Source organism: Miniopterus schreibersii (assembly GCF_964146895.1).
Source record: "Miniopterus schreibersii genome assembly, chromosome: 5".
Lineage (NCBI taxonomy): Eukaryota > Metazoa > Chordata > Mammalia > Chiroptera > Miniopteridae > Miniopterus > Miniopterus schreibersii.
In genome coordinates this window covers 6,036,274-6,052,439 of record NC_138106.1, presented here as the reverse complement: position 1 = coordinate 6,052,439, position 16,166 = coordinate 6,036,274, and the positions used below count along the sequence as shown (strand labels likewise).

Genomic DNA, 16,166 nt, shown 5'->3' with positions numbered 1-16,166 from the left:
TCACTGGGACCCCGTCTCCTGCCTGCTTTCCCCTCCCTCTGGCCAATAGCGCTCACGCCAGCTGCTAGTGGGCTTCACAGAAAAACTCCTATATTTTTCTATAGAATCAGTGTGTGTTTATTATAGAAAAATTCCAAAACAGAGGCATAAGAAATGGTTTTAAAATTACTCACAATTCTATTGTCCAGAAGCAATTCTTGTTATTTAAGTCTGCCTATCCTTACACGGCGAGCTTCACACAGATACACATAGATGTGCCCACGTATGCATTTTATGAAATTCGGATTATAACAAGTGTTATTTTATAGCTCGCTCTTCTCAGCTGACGATATTCTGAAGATGATTTCTGCGAACAAATACTAGCCTAGGACATTTGTGTTTCCTTTGCTTAAAAAAGCTTCTAATTGAACTATAATAAGGGCAGCAAAGTACACAAGTCGTGGGTATGCGGTCTGATGACTGTCACACGGCATATGTGCCTGGGCCTGACGGCCCACCTGCAGAACCAGGGCACTGCCAGCACCCCGACCCCCTCAGGGCTCCCGATCACGGCCGCGCCTTCCGCAAAGTCTTCCGACATCTCGCCCCACGTCTCCAGAGATTAGGCTCATAGAAACTTCATGTCAATGAAGCCATATTGCGTCTGCTCATTCACCGGGGCCTCCTGAGCTTCCTGCAGTGAGACTAGCCCGCACCGCTGCTCACGGAGGCGGAGAGCTTACTATCATATAATACGACATTGCGGCAGACGTGCCATTTACTTTCCCATGCTATTGAGGTGGGCGGTTTTCAGGTCGCAGCCATGACAAATTCTGCTGCACGGAGCATTCTAATGTCTTAGTGACGTGTGCGCCGTATGCCCTGTCGGGTTTGTATCTACGAGTGGAGGCTGGTCGTAGGACAGGCAGTGTGCAGCTTCAGATGGTCCTGCCACTCGGTTTTCCAAAGTAGATGTAGCGCCTGCTCTTCCAGCAGCAGTGCCTGGGACCTCTCATCTGTGCTCGCTTTTCCAGGTGGCCTGGGATCCCACTGCAGAGATCAAGGGCCATTTATTTTACTAGTCCCCTATGGTTGGGCACCTGGGTTGTTTGCAGTTTTTGCTACTGTAACTAGCTCATGAATGAATGTTCTTTCAAGAAAATCTTTGCAGGTCTCCTAGATTATCTCCCTATAATAAATTCTTAGTGGTGGAGCATGAATATTTAAAAATCTTTGGATATCCATTGCCAGACTTCCTGTCCCTGGGAAGCTGCGCCAATTTTGGCTTTATTTTAGAGGTTGCCTACTTTTTCTGTAAAGGGTCAGACAGTAAATATTTTCGGTTGTGTGGGTCGCATGCTCTCGGTCACTGCTACTCAACTCTGCCGTTTTAACAGGAGAGCAGCCATAGACAGTATGGAAGCAGGCAGGTGTGTCTGTGTTTCAATAAAACTTTATTTATAAAAAGAGATGGTGGGCCAGATTTGGCTTGAGGGTTACAGCTTGCCAACCCTGCTTTATTTGGTCGCTGGTTTTAAGGCTTGAGTACTGACTTGGGAGTGGAGTCCACACGCCCCTCACGGTGAAGTTCATCTCTCCGTATAGTGGGAGTGTGTGAGCACACAGGCTGTCCACAGCCATGTGGGTGGCTGTGAGTGTCCCTCCTGAGGCTCACCACCCACCAGAGCCAGCCACTGAGCTGCGGCTTGTGGTAAGTGTGAGAATGCTCTGGGCAGAGCAGCGTGAACTAAACATCCCTCGCCGACTAACATTTGGTTTTTTAAAATGGTCTGATTCTAGGAAATCTGAAAATGTGAAGACAAACAAAGAAACTTTTGAGCCAGACTTAAAAAGCGGAAATGAAAACTATGGATTCAGTTCGGGTGAGCTGATAACCACACGTGAGTGTCTTTACAGGCGTGGGAGGATATTTACAGATGCAGCCCAATTTTGAAAAGCCTTGTTGAGCATCTCAGTGTCTTACCTTGAGGAGATGCAGTCCTAATGGGGGCACTTCTCCGAAGGCAGGGTCACCAGTAAGAGGCAGGGGCAGGATTTGAACCGAGATCCTTTTGTGAGGCAGACAAATTCCTCCTTTGCAGTTGGGGAGGGAGACCTGGCCCTCATAAATTGTCTGGCAAAACAAATCCCGCAAAAAGATTTTTAGTTAATCAAGTCTTGCTGAGAGGCGTGAAAAACAGTTTTTCCCCCACTAAAATTAGGACTTAATTCTCAGCAGCTGCATTCTTTTCTTTTGGCCATGGCTGCTTCCCCTGGACATTGCGAATGCATGCTTCCGATCTTAAGGACCTCCACAAAGCATCGGCTGCTTCCTTTGATAATCTGACCTCAGCTTCTTGCAACATTTCCTGTGGGCAAATCTAGCAGCTTGACCAGCATCACAGCCCAAACGTCCCTGCTCCTTCCCCCATCTGCCCTGTGCTGGGTTATTTTCCTCAGTGAACAGTTAAAGCTGTGGATTCACCTTGTCTCTGGCTGAGACAGGAGTGTCAGGAAAGGAGCTGAGTTCGAGCCTGTTCACCATATTTTTATTTCTTTAGAAAACTTAAGTTCTAAAAGTATGTAACCTCCAGGGAACTTCAGAAACAGTCTGTGTATGGTTAAGGACTATTTTATGCCAGGGGTACCGTATTAAACACAACTGCATTTCTCTATGAATCAGAATCGTTGGGCTGTGTAGCCTGGATTTGTCATGTGTCACTCTAACGCCATTCTTCTGTTGCAGAGACCCAGTCTCTCCCTCCGAAGTCTTACGAGCCCAGCGTTCCCAAGCAGCAGAGCCCCAGGCAGCCTCAGCAGGTGATTCAGATCGTCCCCCCCTTTTTGGACTTTATCAGCCATTTAAAAATCCTTGCCTTGTGGTTTTAGGTGAATGATGTGAGAAGGTGGCCTCTGCTCACCTCCAGGTCCACTGGTCACCCTGGAGGGAATGGGGCCCGGGCATGTGGTGTCGCTTGTCCTTTGTAGTGATTTTGGGGGGGAAAGACTAGGAGTTTAACCGGGGCTTGTAGATCCTGAGGTGTCTGTTAGACACCCCCACAGAGGTGGCGAGTGCGCAGCGGGGGCAAGCCTAGAGTTCCTGGGAGAGGCACACATGTGCATGTTGCTGGTTGTCAGGCCGATTCTGAGGGCACGGTGCTGTCCCTCTAAAGGACGTCCACTTAAAGAAAACAGCCACTTAGGAACCGTGAGGACACAGTATTTAATTTTCTGACACAGAGTCAACGCCGGTTGCCACACATGAACGAATTAGGGTTTATATGCAGAAAATAGGATTCTTTTTATCCAAAATCATACTGGGCAGAATAGATGTCACCAGCACCAATTCCTGACCTGTAAAAAGACAATTTTATTTATTTATTTATTTATTTATTAAAATATATCTTTATTGATTTCAGAGAGGAAAGGAGAGGGAGAGAGAGAGAGAGAGAAACGTCAATGATGAGAGAGTCATTGATCGAGCCTGCAACCTGGGCATGTGCCCTGACCGGGAATCGAACCCCGATAGCCTGGATCCTAGGCCGATGCTTAACCACTGAGCCACGCCCGGCCGGGCAGAAATACGATTTTAAATGCGACTATGTTTTTACGATCCCGCAATGGTGTCCCCAATAAGAACGGGCGCTCTTCCCTTCTGGCTGGTGGAAAGCCGGCCTCGCAGGCGCTCCGATGGCCCGGCCTGTTCCCTGGAGGGGTTGCCTTAGCCTCGGTCCTGCTGGGGGACCGCGCCTCCGCAGCCATCGCTGTCTCGGCGCAGACTGCACGGGGCTCCCAGGCAGCCCCGGCTGTAACCCTCCTCCCTGCCCTTGGGGTTCAGCTCAGGCCACACTGTCTTGCCAGCGCTGGGTGCCCCGCGGCCCCGGGGGCACGGGAGCCCTGACGGGTGCTCAGCCGTGTAGCAGGAGGACCTGGCTGATGCGCCCGTGGCAGCCAAGGTAGTCGGGCAGGAAGACATACGAGGGGTCCTCGGCACAGAAGGAGATGGCCTCAGTGACAAACTGTGAGCTTGAGCCATTTTCTCCAGCCGTGCCAGGAAAATGGAGAGGCACAGGGCCTCTGGTCAAGCTGCTCTGTCTTGGTGCATTTAATCCGGCGCCGGGAGGGATGGCTGCAGAGGCGCGACAGGTTCCCTTTCTAAGGGCCGTTCTCTTGACTAAGAGGTGGCAGGGAAAGCGAGCCATTGCCAGCCAGGCTGTGCAGGATGTTGCCTGTCACCCCCCATGACTGAGCCTGAGTGGGGTCGTGGGGTGATGAAGGGGCTCTCTCCCACCCAGCACCAAGCACGGTCACCCAAGAACATGTTCAAGCCAACCATTACCCCTGTGGCTTTCCTGTAGTTACCTTTCTCTGCCACTCGGCTCTCCCCAAGACCAGCTGATGTGCTGGGGTCGGGGGGGGGTGGTGGGGTGGTGGGGGGTGGGGGTGGGGGTGGTGGGGGCAGGCGGGAGGAGGTTCCGAGGGGGGTCCTATCAGCCCATTCCGAGTTTCAGAACTCGGAGTGGACACTTCTTAAGCTTCAAGTGTTGTTTGGAAGATGCACAGGGAGAGAAATTTAAGAAGTTTCTGCTACTTAAGCATGTAACCAGCTAAATAATCTATGGTGGAAACAGAACAGTGGCCACGATGCTGGGTCCAGAGGGCTGGGAACACCCCCCAGTGTTTCCTGAAGTGTTTGTAAGGCTTCCAGGGGCGTCGTGCACCTCAGCCTAGGGCTCTGGGTCCTTAAGGAGCAAACAGGGTGCAAGGAACTGTTTCTGCCTGGGCTAGAAACTCCCAAAGGGTTTTGAAATAGCTGGATTTTTCTTCTTTGAGTGGGGGACTTGGGACGAGTGGTTCTGAAGAGGTCCATCTTTGATCACTAAGCAAAGGGCACCTTTGCAGGGACGGGCCCAGGCACTGTGTGCAGGTGCCCCTTTGGAGAACTTGTACTTGAGATGCACCGTGGGCTATGCTTCTTGTGAGGCACTGAAAGGAAAGGTCAGGCCTGGGGGCCTGGTAGCTCCCTTCTGCGCCCTTGGCCCAAAGAGTACATGGTCCTGCACGTGGTCAGCTGGCCACAGGAGAGCCTCCAGGTGGCCAAGCCACAGCTTGTAGAAGCAGGTCAAGGTGACCTTAGGACAGAGGTTCCTTTCAGAGCTTCCCGAGGCCAGGCCTGCAGCCCTGGTCTAAGTGGCCTTGTCCTTGCTCTGCGCAGGCTGATGAGGACCTTCTTTAGAAGTCACAAGGCCACCGTGCCAGGACAACGCCATCTGCGCCTTCTTTTCTCTTCACCTCTCCCCATTCTGCAGTGAGCCTTGCTCCCTGAGGGGCCAGGAGAGGCAGCTGAGAGCTCTTCAAAGCCCTGTCCCCTTCTTTTCATCCTGGCCTCCTCTCCGCGTGCCTCCGTGTGACTCCAATTTGCCACTTTGCCGCCTGCACTGCTGCTGGCTGGGTGGGGGTGTTTCCATGCACCCAGAGGGGCTCCTGCCCGAGAGGCTGGTTGCTGGACTTCTGGGTTGTTGACCACAGATTACACAATTCTGCGGAAACTGTGCGGTAGGATCGGGTCCTGAAAGGTCTGTAGGTTGAACCGAGTGATCTCGGGCTGTGACTCAGTCTGCAGCAAAGGCGCGGCCCAGTCTTGTCCCGGGGGAGTTGCTTGGGTGAGATGCATGTCCTGTCTGTGGAGACAGCAACTACAGCTCCGGCTTTGTGGTGACAGGTCTCAGAGCAGGTGACCTTGGTTTTGTCATCAGCACAGTGACTGCCCGGTACCTGCATTTGTTCTGCCGTCACTCCAGCTCTCCTACCTGCTTGGCCCGCTGGTCTCACTCGCCCTTGGCCTTTCCAGAAGGTCTTAACTAGCGGTGGCCACGGACCACCCTCGGCCAGCCCGGCGCTGCTGGGCGCTCCCTGAATAGTTATTCACCAAAGTGGAGAGTGTCCCCAACGCCCGGCTATGCTGTCACGAGCAGGGTGATGCAAGGAGTGTGTGTGCACGGAGACAGGGTGCCTTTGCTGATAATCACAGTCCAGTCGTGACAAAAATATTAGCCTGGCGTAGAGGGATATGCGGTGTAAAAATAACATTAGGTTTCGGGTCACTGACGAAACGTACGTCATCCATGTGGAGCTGCCGTTTTGTTCCTTAGGGGTCTTGGGTACTTTGGTTTTCTTCAAGGGTTTCCCGTTCAAATGTGATCCAAGGAAGGGGAAACCTGGCGGGCCAGGGGCTGCCAAAGGAGTGGTCTTGGTGGCCGGTGGGAAGCTCCGATTCCTGGTCCCGCCTATGACCTCCCTCGGGAGAGGTGGGCCGCAGCCTGGGCGTCTGTGTTTTAGTCCTGACAGGCGCTGGCTTTAAGGGTTCTTGGCGGCCCTCTAGCGAGATGAGGGTGGGGGGCTGCTGGGACAGAGTGGGCCGTTGCCAAAGATCAACGTGTCTACTTTATAATGTCTCACCGCCCAGTAATTGCCATCCCGAGTCCGGGGCATTCACGACGCGTGTGCTGAGCACGCGGGGGAGGATTGCACCCCACCCTCCCCGGGGCGGGCGGTGCCTGGACTCTTGCTGGACTCGCGTGGACTCCTCCCCTGAGCCCCGGGCCCGTGGCCTGCGCCATCTCAGCGCTGGGCAGGTGTCTGAGGGGCAGGCGGCGTTTCTGGGTGACCCCCCCGTTGCCCTCAGCGCCGCACCTTCCCGTCCTCCCCCAGCATCCCCACGCCTGCGTCCCCCCCTCCAGGCTGTCGGGAGCCTCCACCGTGCGGCCTCAGCACGCACCCCCAAGCATGGTTTTAGTTACATCCTGCCCTCAACAGTTTCTGGAACAGGAAGCTGGGGTTTTAGTGCAGCCGGGAGGCGAGGAAACCCATTTGCCCCGCACCAGCCTCCCATAGGGTCTGCTCCTCCGACATCGTTTCGAGGAAGGTCCAGAACACTGGAGGCCCAGGCTGCCACGGGGGCGATCAAGATGGGATTGGGGGGAGCCTCTTGCTTCGGGATCCCTAGTTAGCTCTTGCTGTTCTCAGTGCTGACAGTCCTTGGAAAACTTCAGAAGGGTGAGGGCCTGTCTCTGGGACAGTGGTCACTGGGGGCAGTGTCAGTAGTGCTGGAAGTTTGAAGGCAGACACCGTGGTCTGAAGTTATAGGGGTCAGTGGCTGGTGTGGGTCAGGCCCATCGAGTCCTGTACCGTGGGAAGAGGGACCTGCTGGCTGCGTGGAGGTCTGTCCCTTGCTCACCTCACCTCTCAGCCCCCTTCCTGGCGGGGTCTCCCGTGGACGTGGCGTTGTTCATCAGAGGGAGCAGTCATTGCTCCCGCCACCAAGCAGCAGAAATAGGGATCCCAAAGGAAGCTTCCTGCACGGGGAGGTGTGCCTAATGCCCAGGACACGGTCACCCGGAGTCCCGCTGGTGCGGTGGTGGTCTCCGAGCAGGGGGTCCTGCTGATGTGGCAGTGGTCTCGGTGCAGGGAGACTGTGTGGGGGCTTGTTTATGTGCAAACTGTTGGGCCTCTCCTGGACTTTCTGAGTCGGACTCTCTGGGAAATTGGGTCAAAGAATGGGCATTTTTACCACGAGCCCCGCAGGTGATCTGCCTGAAGGAAAATATTTTGTGGCCCAGCGTGAAAACATGACACATGTGTATAGCATTGTTTCCAGGGAAAAGCCATCTCGTAGATCTGGGGTTTTCTTATAACTGTGCATTTGGAATTACTTGGATCTCACGAGCCCGCAGCCCTGTGCTTGACGCCCAGCTCAGGAAGAAATTGTGGTGCCCGTGGGGTGCTGTGACAAATGACAAAAGGAAAGGTCTTGACACAGTCCACAGAGCTGGGCACACTTTTCAAACCTCGGGGTTTTTTTTATATGTCTTTATTGATTTCAGAAAGAAGAAGGAAGAGAGAGAGATGGAAACATCAGTGATGAGAGTCATTGATCAGCTCTCTCCTGCACGCCCCCGACTGGGGATCGAGCCCGTAACCTGGGCATGTGCCCTGACCGGGAATCGAACCTTAATCTCCTGGATCCTAGGTCAATGCTCAGCCCCTGAGCCATGCCGGCCGGGCCAAACCTCGTATGTTTTAGATGGGTCCTAAGGCCCACTGTGTTCAGCATGTATGAAAAAAAATAGGATTTCAGGCTGTTGAGACCCCAGATCATGCATTAAATTGTAGGAAGGTTCAGAAGGAAAGAAAGACTGATTTTCAAAATGGACTCATACCAAAACATGACAGTTTTCTACCCTGATTATCTCTATTCTGACCGAATCTACAATTGTAACACTGACATTATATTCCAGACAAGAGTTTCTGTGACGTACAGTAAACTCAGGTGAAACCTCCCACAAAGCGCATTAGGACAAAACTAATGAATACAATTAGAAAGTCTTACTAAAAAAATTACAGTTGGTGAGAAAGTAAAGCACCTTTTATTTTTATCCGAAGCCACGGGGTTTGGAAACGTTTTTCATCCTGATGAATGTTTAAAACAAACAAGCCTTTCCTCCCCCCCCCCTTCTTTCCAGGCCTCCATTCACTGTTGGTTTATTTTTGTGGTTATTTTAGGCAACTCTGGGTCTTTCTCAGCTGCATCTGTCAGTTTTGGGGGATGAGCATACGAATGACTCGAAGCTTGGATCAGATCTTCCCTGTTAGTCTCTCTATATTGAGATCGACATAAATAAACTCTAGATACGTGTAGAAAACAGCAACGCGCTTGCGCAGCCTGACTGTGAAGACAGGGCAGACGACAGCCAGGCTCTCGGGCGCGTTCAGCGTGTGGCCACGGGAGTCCCGCCCGCCCCCAGTGCCGTGTGATCTGGAGTCAATAAATTGAGGCCAGGAGCTGGGGTGATTCTGTCCTCGAGACTTGCTGCCATTCCACTGCCGCGTAAATCATTCATGGGGCCCAGTTACATGATTTACGATGCGAGGCGCGGCCACGGTGCCCTGGAACCGGCGCTGGCACGTCAGGACTGGCAGGAGGGCCTGCAGCGCCTGGTTCAACGGGGCGATGCTCTCAGGCAGGCCTCGGCCCTTCTGGGGGAGTGAGTGGGTTGCTTGGGGTTACACTTCAGAGCGAGAATGCCAGAGGCTCCCTGGTAGGAGCCTGGTGGGTGATCTACGTGAGGTCAGTACTTCAATTTTACCTCTGTCCTTTAGAGGGAATGTGTGTTATGAAGGTTAGAAATATTTTATATTTTCATACAAAAGCTAGCATTTCCATAGGAAAATTGAAAGTCAAAAAAGTGCATCTTTGCCCTGGCCGGTGTGGCTCAGTGGTTGGAGCGTCGGCCTGAGCACTGAAGGGTCCCGGATTTGATTCCTGGTCAAGGGCACGTACCTGGGTTGCAGGTTTGATCTCTGGCTCTGGTTGGGGTGCGTGCGGGAGGCAACCAATCGATGAGTCTCTCATTGATGTTTCTCTGTCTCTGTCTCTGTCTCTCTCCCCCCACTTCTTCCCTCCCTTCCACTCTCTCTAAAAATCAATGGATAAAATGTCTTTGGGTGAGACACACACACAAAAACAAAAACCAAAACAAAAACCAAAAACCAGTGCATCTTTGCAGTAATTTGCCTTCATAGAAACAAATATTGATTCTTTGAGTTGGATTGTCCCTTAGGTCCTGAACTTGGGAAACTTCTAGAGTGTGTGTTGTCGAAAATACTTCAGGAAAGGAAGGCCATGTGTTAGCATTTGCGTTCCTCTCTGCACCCCCATTTTATCTTATCTGACGAGTGGAGCTTCCCTCTTAAATGTGCCTCAACCTCCTTAACCAGCCCCTTCCCCTCTGTTGCCAGGAACCTGATCACCATCAGCGGGGCCCCACAAGTCGCCCACACGTCTCCTTTCACATAGCCGGACCTAGGATCACCAGGAATGTGACGTTAGTGTAGTCCAGACGCTGCGCTTAGCTGACGACCTGCACCACGAGGAGGTCAAGGTTGCTCTACGCTGTCCTAAGGCCCCACCCTGCCAGCGTCACCGGGAAAAAGCGATGTTGGAATCATCGAAACGGACATCTCACAGTGAGAGAAGGAATCGGTTTTCCCAACTTCCAAAGTAGAGTTTAACTTTTAATGCATTTCAAGATTTCAGGGAATTCCATAAAGTTACAAACTGTAAAAGCTGCAAGTTGATCATGATAGTGTTTCTCACCACTGCACACTCCTGCTTGCTGATCCAGTAAGTCTATGTCCTACCATGACTTTAAACACAGTCTTATTATTCTAAGTTATATGAAGTTTATATTTAAGTTTATGTTTATATTATAAACTTCATGTAATGTAGAATTATATTTATATGAAATGTAATATGTGGGCATTATTGAACAGGATCAGTGAAAACAGGTTAAAGTTAGGATCTGCCAGACGGCTAAAACTGCCCCGAAATTCAGAACTCACAGGTTAAAAATAAGATTAAATTCTAAAGCTGATGCCACCTAGTGAAATATCCCATTGCGGGGTATTTACGTGAAGACATTCATTTTTATCGGCCCCCTTATCAGCTCCTCTCACATCCTCAGATGACTCGGACGTGGGTTATGCTTTGTAAGGGGCGTAGCTCACTCACCACAAACGCTGTGATGAAACTGGAAATGGGTAAATGTGTTCTTTAATAGGCAAAGGGGAAAACACCAAAGAGCTTGTATTACCTCTCTGAACTCTTTACTACTTAGCTCAGGGGTGGGGAACGTCCGGCCCGCGGGCCATAGACAGCCAGAGAAATCATTTGGTCTGACTCTGCCAAGGCAACCACAAGCGGGACTTGAAATTCAATAAACCTAGGAGTTTTTTCTGTAGCTAATTTTTAAGTTGATAATTTCGTATGGCCTGAGAATGATGTTATAAATATCCAAATGGCCCTTGGCAGAAAAAAGATTCCCCACCCCTGACTTAGGTGGTAGTTTACAGAATCACAGTGTTTAGGAATCAAGCACTTTCTTTTTTTTTAATTGAAAAAAATTATTTAACATTATCAAATAGTGATTCAGTACTATAATTTTCTCTTGTCTTGTTATTTTTAAAAAATATATATATTTTTGGCTTAGGATCCAGTCTGGGTTCATACATTGTATTTAATTACCATATCTCTTAAGTCTCTTTTATTTTATTTTTCAATTACAGTTGACATACAACATTGTATTAGTTTCAGGTGTACAACATAGTGGTCAGACAATGACATACCTACCTTATGAAATGATCACCCTGTGATCTGGCACCACACTTGGTTATTACAATATTATAATATGCTGTATTTTACATCCTTGTGACTATTTCTGTAACTGGCAATTTGTAGTTCTCAATCCCATCCCCAAGAATCAAGCATTTTTAAAGAAACAAAACAGGAGATGTCTGTAAAAACAAAACCACATCCTCATGTTAGTCTTTGAATATTGTTTAATTTAAAGTTAATATAAATGTTGTTACCAAGACTAAAATTGCTGCTTTCTCCAAATATATTTTGTTTTCATGTAGATCTTCTCAGTGTCTTTATGTTTCACCGAGAGGTGGGACTGTTACTTGGCTGGGCTCTGCACTAGTTGGTACAGATTTCCATGCTGGCTGGTACTTAACAACTGCTCTGAGCACCCCTCGTGCCCTGCCATGCTGTTGCCAAAGTAGAACTTGACTTTTAAAATGGGTTAAGATTTTAGTGAATTTCTTCACGTTACTAAGTCAAAGATGCAAATTCATCACGGTAATGTTTCTCATTACTCCACACTCCTGCTTGCTGGTCCATGAAATGGTAGACAAGTCTATAAACAACTATGATTGATAAAATACTTTTATGATGTTAAATCACACTGGGCCCCTACCATGCACCCCTCCAATGAATCAGCAGCTATCTCAAGGGTTGTTTGCTGGCACATCTCAAGGGGCTGCGGCAGGTATCCTGCCCATTCTGATTGGTCGGTGCCCATATAATGTCTATTCTGATTGGCCAGTGCCCATACCCTATCTTTTCTGATCACATGCAGTTCATGCCTTACTGGCTATCAAAGAGTTTGAATATCACCATGGTTTGAAGGATCCTGAAAAAAAATGTCATCTTTTCTAAGATGATACCCCAAAAGTGAGGGGATTGGCTGTCTATTTTCTTTGGAGTAGAACTGAAATGCAAAATTTCAAAAACTCATTACTATTTCATGTTCCTATGAGCTCATTTTATGGGAAAAATCGCCAATGCACCTGCTTAAAAATGAGACTCTTGTTTATTATATAATGATTCTTTGCTCCCTGACCATGTGATTCTGTCTCCCACCACCATCCCTGAATGGGTCCAAGTCAAAGAGAAAGACAGGAAGGCTCAGGAGACGCTTTGGGCAGAGCTGTTCAATGCGTGACCTTCACATTTTCAGTTGATAATTGACTTTCCTTCAACCACCACAGAACGCAGATCCCAGGACAAGGCAAACATCCCGTCACTTATGCCTTTTGTAACCTTTACAGAATCTGACATTCTGTAGGCGTTCAGGAAATACTGGTATCAAACAGGTCAATATTGAGAAAGACAGTATATTGAATTATTACAAATATTTGCCATCTGCTGGCTCCAAGAGTTGTATTTCTGTGGTTATTTTAGGAGTCAGGTTGCATGTAGAATAAAATTGAACTTGAAGCTCTGAACTCGGGAGCACAACACCGAATGATTTTCATAGGGATTCCTCCAGGTTAGTATGTACTTACTGAATCACTCTCAAAGTATTGTCATGTTTATCAGGTGGGAAGTGGTCACTGATGAGCAGGTTTTATAGCAGCTTATTCCAGGAGCAAGTGTCTCAAGGGGACTCGGGCCAGTTTTGATTTCACAAGAGGTAGATCAGTTATTTGAACACAGCTACCAAGACCTGTAGTGTCCAATAGCATAGCTGCACGTGGCTTTTCATATTTAAACTATTTGAAGTTAAATAACATGTAAGTTGCATTTCCTCACTTGCACTAGCCACACGCCAAGTGTTCAATAGCCACACCGGCTATCGGCTAACGTACTGGACAGTGCAGATGACAGGTTTCAAGGCCACAGGTGGTTCTATGGATTGTGTTGACCTAGGGCGGCTGCTTGAAAATGACCTTCATGTGTCCAGGGTGGGTGCCTTTACACAAACACGCATTCTGTGTTTTCTCTCGGTCTTGTCTGTGCATTTGCCAGTTTCTATTTAGGATCCTGCAAACCCCAAGGCAGCTTGCCACTGCAAAGGGTGTTTTGCTGATGTGGAAACTTCGCCTCTCAGGTCTGCAATGCAGAGAGCTGGCACGGGCTCAGGGGGATGGGGGGAGAGGAGTCAGTCCATCCAGCTGTCACGGCCAAGGGTGTTTCTCAGAAAGACAGATACGGCTCTCTGCTGATGAATGGCTGATGAGGCTGTTATTTAAGCAAACATCCCTCAAAGCTCCGTGTTATAACATCCTAGCCAGGGAGACCACACCTAGGGGTGGTGGGCCTGGCTGCTCTGTCAGATTCTGAGCCTGCCCCACGCAGTCAGGGATCTCCCATAGTTTCCCTAGAGGAGGGCTTGCGTGGCAATGTCAACACATGGAAGGTGATTGGATAAAATCGCTTCCTTTGCTCTGTGTGGCCCCGACCTTGGAAACCATTAGGGGCGTTAAAGTGGGGCTGCCAGTTTCTAGGAGTTTGATGCCCTAAAGGTGAATGGATGCTGCAGAGCACGCAGGAGACACTGTGTCAGTATGTGCAATCTGTCACTTAAGTGCTCATGATGTCCTTGGGGAAACACTCCTCCTGCATAAAGAGGGAGGGTAGTCCTCTCTGTGGAACAGCTGAAGACAAAAAGGCTTCAGAGGCCAGAGAAATGGGTGGGAGGCAAGACAGTAAGGAAGGGCGCAGGGGGCAAGTGTAATAGGCAGGAGAGGGCGCATGGGTGGCCCAGCAGGCGTAGGGCAGGCCTCGTGGGCCTGGCGGGCTGTTACCATCTGCCAGGCTGACCGGCAGGGAGAAGGGGCTAGATCTGTATGGAGACGGCCCCCCACAGCTGCTGGGCCTCAGTTGGTGGGACACAGCCAAGCCATGGAAAGCTGGCAAGGAGGAGTCGGAGTGGGCCTCCCGGTCCATCTCCTCACTCTCCTTCATGCCTCCCCTTCACCTAGAGCCAGAGCCAGAGCAGAGCCAGAGCAGAGCCAGAGCAGAGCCAGAGCAGAGCCAGAACCAGAGCAGAGCCAGAGCCAGAGCCAGAGCAGAGCCAGAGCCAGAGCAGAGCCAGAGCCAGAGCAGAGCCAGAGCAGAGCCAGAGCAGAGCCAGAGCAGAGCCAGAGCAGAGCCAGAGCCCAGCTTGCCCGTTGATGCCGTCGGTGTGGATGGAGGAGGGCGGGAAATGGATGCGGAGGGCAGGCAGAAGTGACCCTGCCAGGAGGACCTGGCAAAGTTTAGGAAACAGAAATCAAGGAATGAAGATGGGTCCGCAAAGTCGCGGGGACGGCTTGCCTAGTAGTGTTCCACTTTTTCCTTCCCTTGCGGCCGAATCCACTTACCAGCTGGAGAAAAGGAATTCGGCTGCATTGAATTTAAGTAGGTCGTGTCCTCAGTGACGCATTAGCAGAACAAAGGGATTGGACGGTGGACCCCTAGGATCCCTTCTGGCACTTATCTTTCTGGAGAGGCACATGCATGTGCACGTGCGCACACACACACACGCGCACACACACACACACACACGCGCCTGCCCGCCCGCACCCATGCGCGCACACCCTGGCCTGTCCTCATCTGACACGGCCCAGCTGTCAGGTGGGGCCTGCACCCGTGTCCCTGCAGCGCCGGGAGGGAGCTGTGTTCCTCTGCACATGGTAAATATGTAATTCTCACCCAGCACACACTGTGAATCACGCCAAGGGCTGTGGCCCCCGGGGTGGGGGTGGGGGTGGGGCTCACACTCCAAAATTCATGAAGCCTGAGCTCCAACCTCTCGGCCTGACCTGGACAAGAGCAGAGTTGGGGGCAGGCTGGGTCCTGAGGGACAAGCAACCCCACAGCTGTCCTCTCTCTTTCGTTGGGCGCATCCTGTTATTTCTAGGGATGCAATGGGCTTCTGAGCCCGCAGCTGGTGGGGGCTGGGGAGAATTATCACCCAACCACTGGCTCAGACCGAGACAGGCACGCCCAGCCTCATAATCATGCCAGGTTAACAAAGCAGAAGATTCCAACAAAGTCTGGGAGGAAATGGAGCACGGAATGTATTGATCACATTTCTTTTCAGAAACCTGAAGAATGTATGATATTTCATTGGGTAACAATTTGGGAACAATTGGTAATATTATGCTTCAATTTCATGGCTAATAAAGTCTGAGGCAGTTCAAATAATAGCAAATCATCATCTAAATCAAAAACTAATTTAAAAAATTACAGTTGGTTTAGTTTTCTTTTTTTCTCAAAAAGTGCAAATTGGACTGGATTGGGTGAAATGTAGGAAGGCTGGTATCGTGGTGGTAGCAGGGGGTGGGAGAATCTACCCGGGCCTCTGCGTCCTCACAGGTGTGTGTGTGTGCATTTGTGTGTGCACATCTGTGTGTGTGTGTGTGCATGTGTATAAAGAACAAGGGGAGGGGGAGACATTTGTTTTGTGTCTGCCACAGGGGTCAGCAAACCGTAGCCCAAGAGGCAAGTCCAGCCTACTGCTTATTTTTATGTGGCCCACAAACTAAGAATGGTTTTTACATTTTTAAGTGGTTGGAAAAAAATCAAAAGAAGAATGTTTTATGATGTGAAAATGATAGGAAATTCAAATTTCAGTGTCCACAAAGTGAAGTTTTATTGGAACCCAGCCAAGAGTGATGTTTTTCCTGCGGCAACTTTCGTGCCGCAACGACAGAGTGGAGCGTCTGTGACAGGAGGCTGCGTGCCCCACAAAGCCTAAACTATTTACTCTCTGGCCCTTTACAGGAAAAGTGTGCTGACTCTGGCCTCCGGCACACAGGCAATTTCACGGGTGGATTCACACAATCCTCCCTTAACCCCGGGAGCTCTCTTTCTCCATTGTACCAATGAGCAAAGTGACACCACAAGCCTGTGGTCACAGAGTGATGTGCATGTCTTCTGACCCCAGGTCTTTCTGACTCCAAAGCTGGCGCTCCACCTGCTCTTGTGCTGGGTAACATCTTCCCTGGCTCTTAGGATAAAATCTAAAATGCTACCACGGCCCACGAGGCCCGGCTGGGTCTACCATGAACCCTCCCTG

General features: G+C 50.2%; 1 protein-coding gene across 4 annotated transcripts in view; it reads left to right on the top strand.

The window, feature by feature from the left end:
* IGSF5 (immunoglobulin superfamily member 5) overlaps positions 1–11,453 on the top strand; it is a 33,700-nt gene extending 22,247 nt beyond the window's left edge. For 2 of the 4 annotated variants that reach the window (XM_081138661.1, XM_081138663.1), the window contains 3 exons: positions 1,780–1,862; positions 2,726–2,799; positions 9,778–11,453. In XM_081138661.1, coding sequence (XP_080994787.1) covers positions 1,780–1,862; positions 2,726–2,799; positions 9,778–9,873 — 253 coding nt within the window. In that variant the 3' untranslated portion in view covers positions 9,874–11,453. Of the gene's footprint in view, positions 1–1,779; positions 1,881–2,725; positions 2,800–9,777 lie in introns of all 4 variants that reach the window. The other 2 variants (XM_081138660.1, XM_081138662.1) reach the window with 1 other exon arrangement.
* Positions 11,454–16,166: the final 4,713 nt, after the last annotated feature.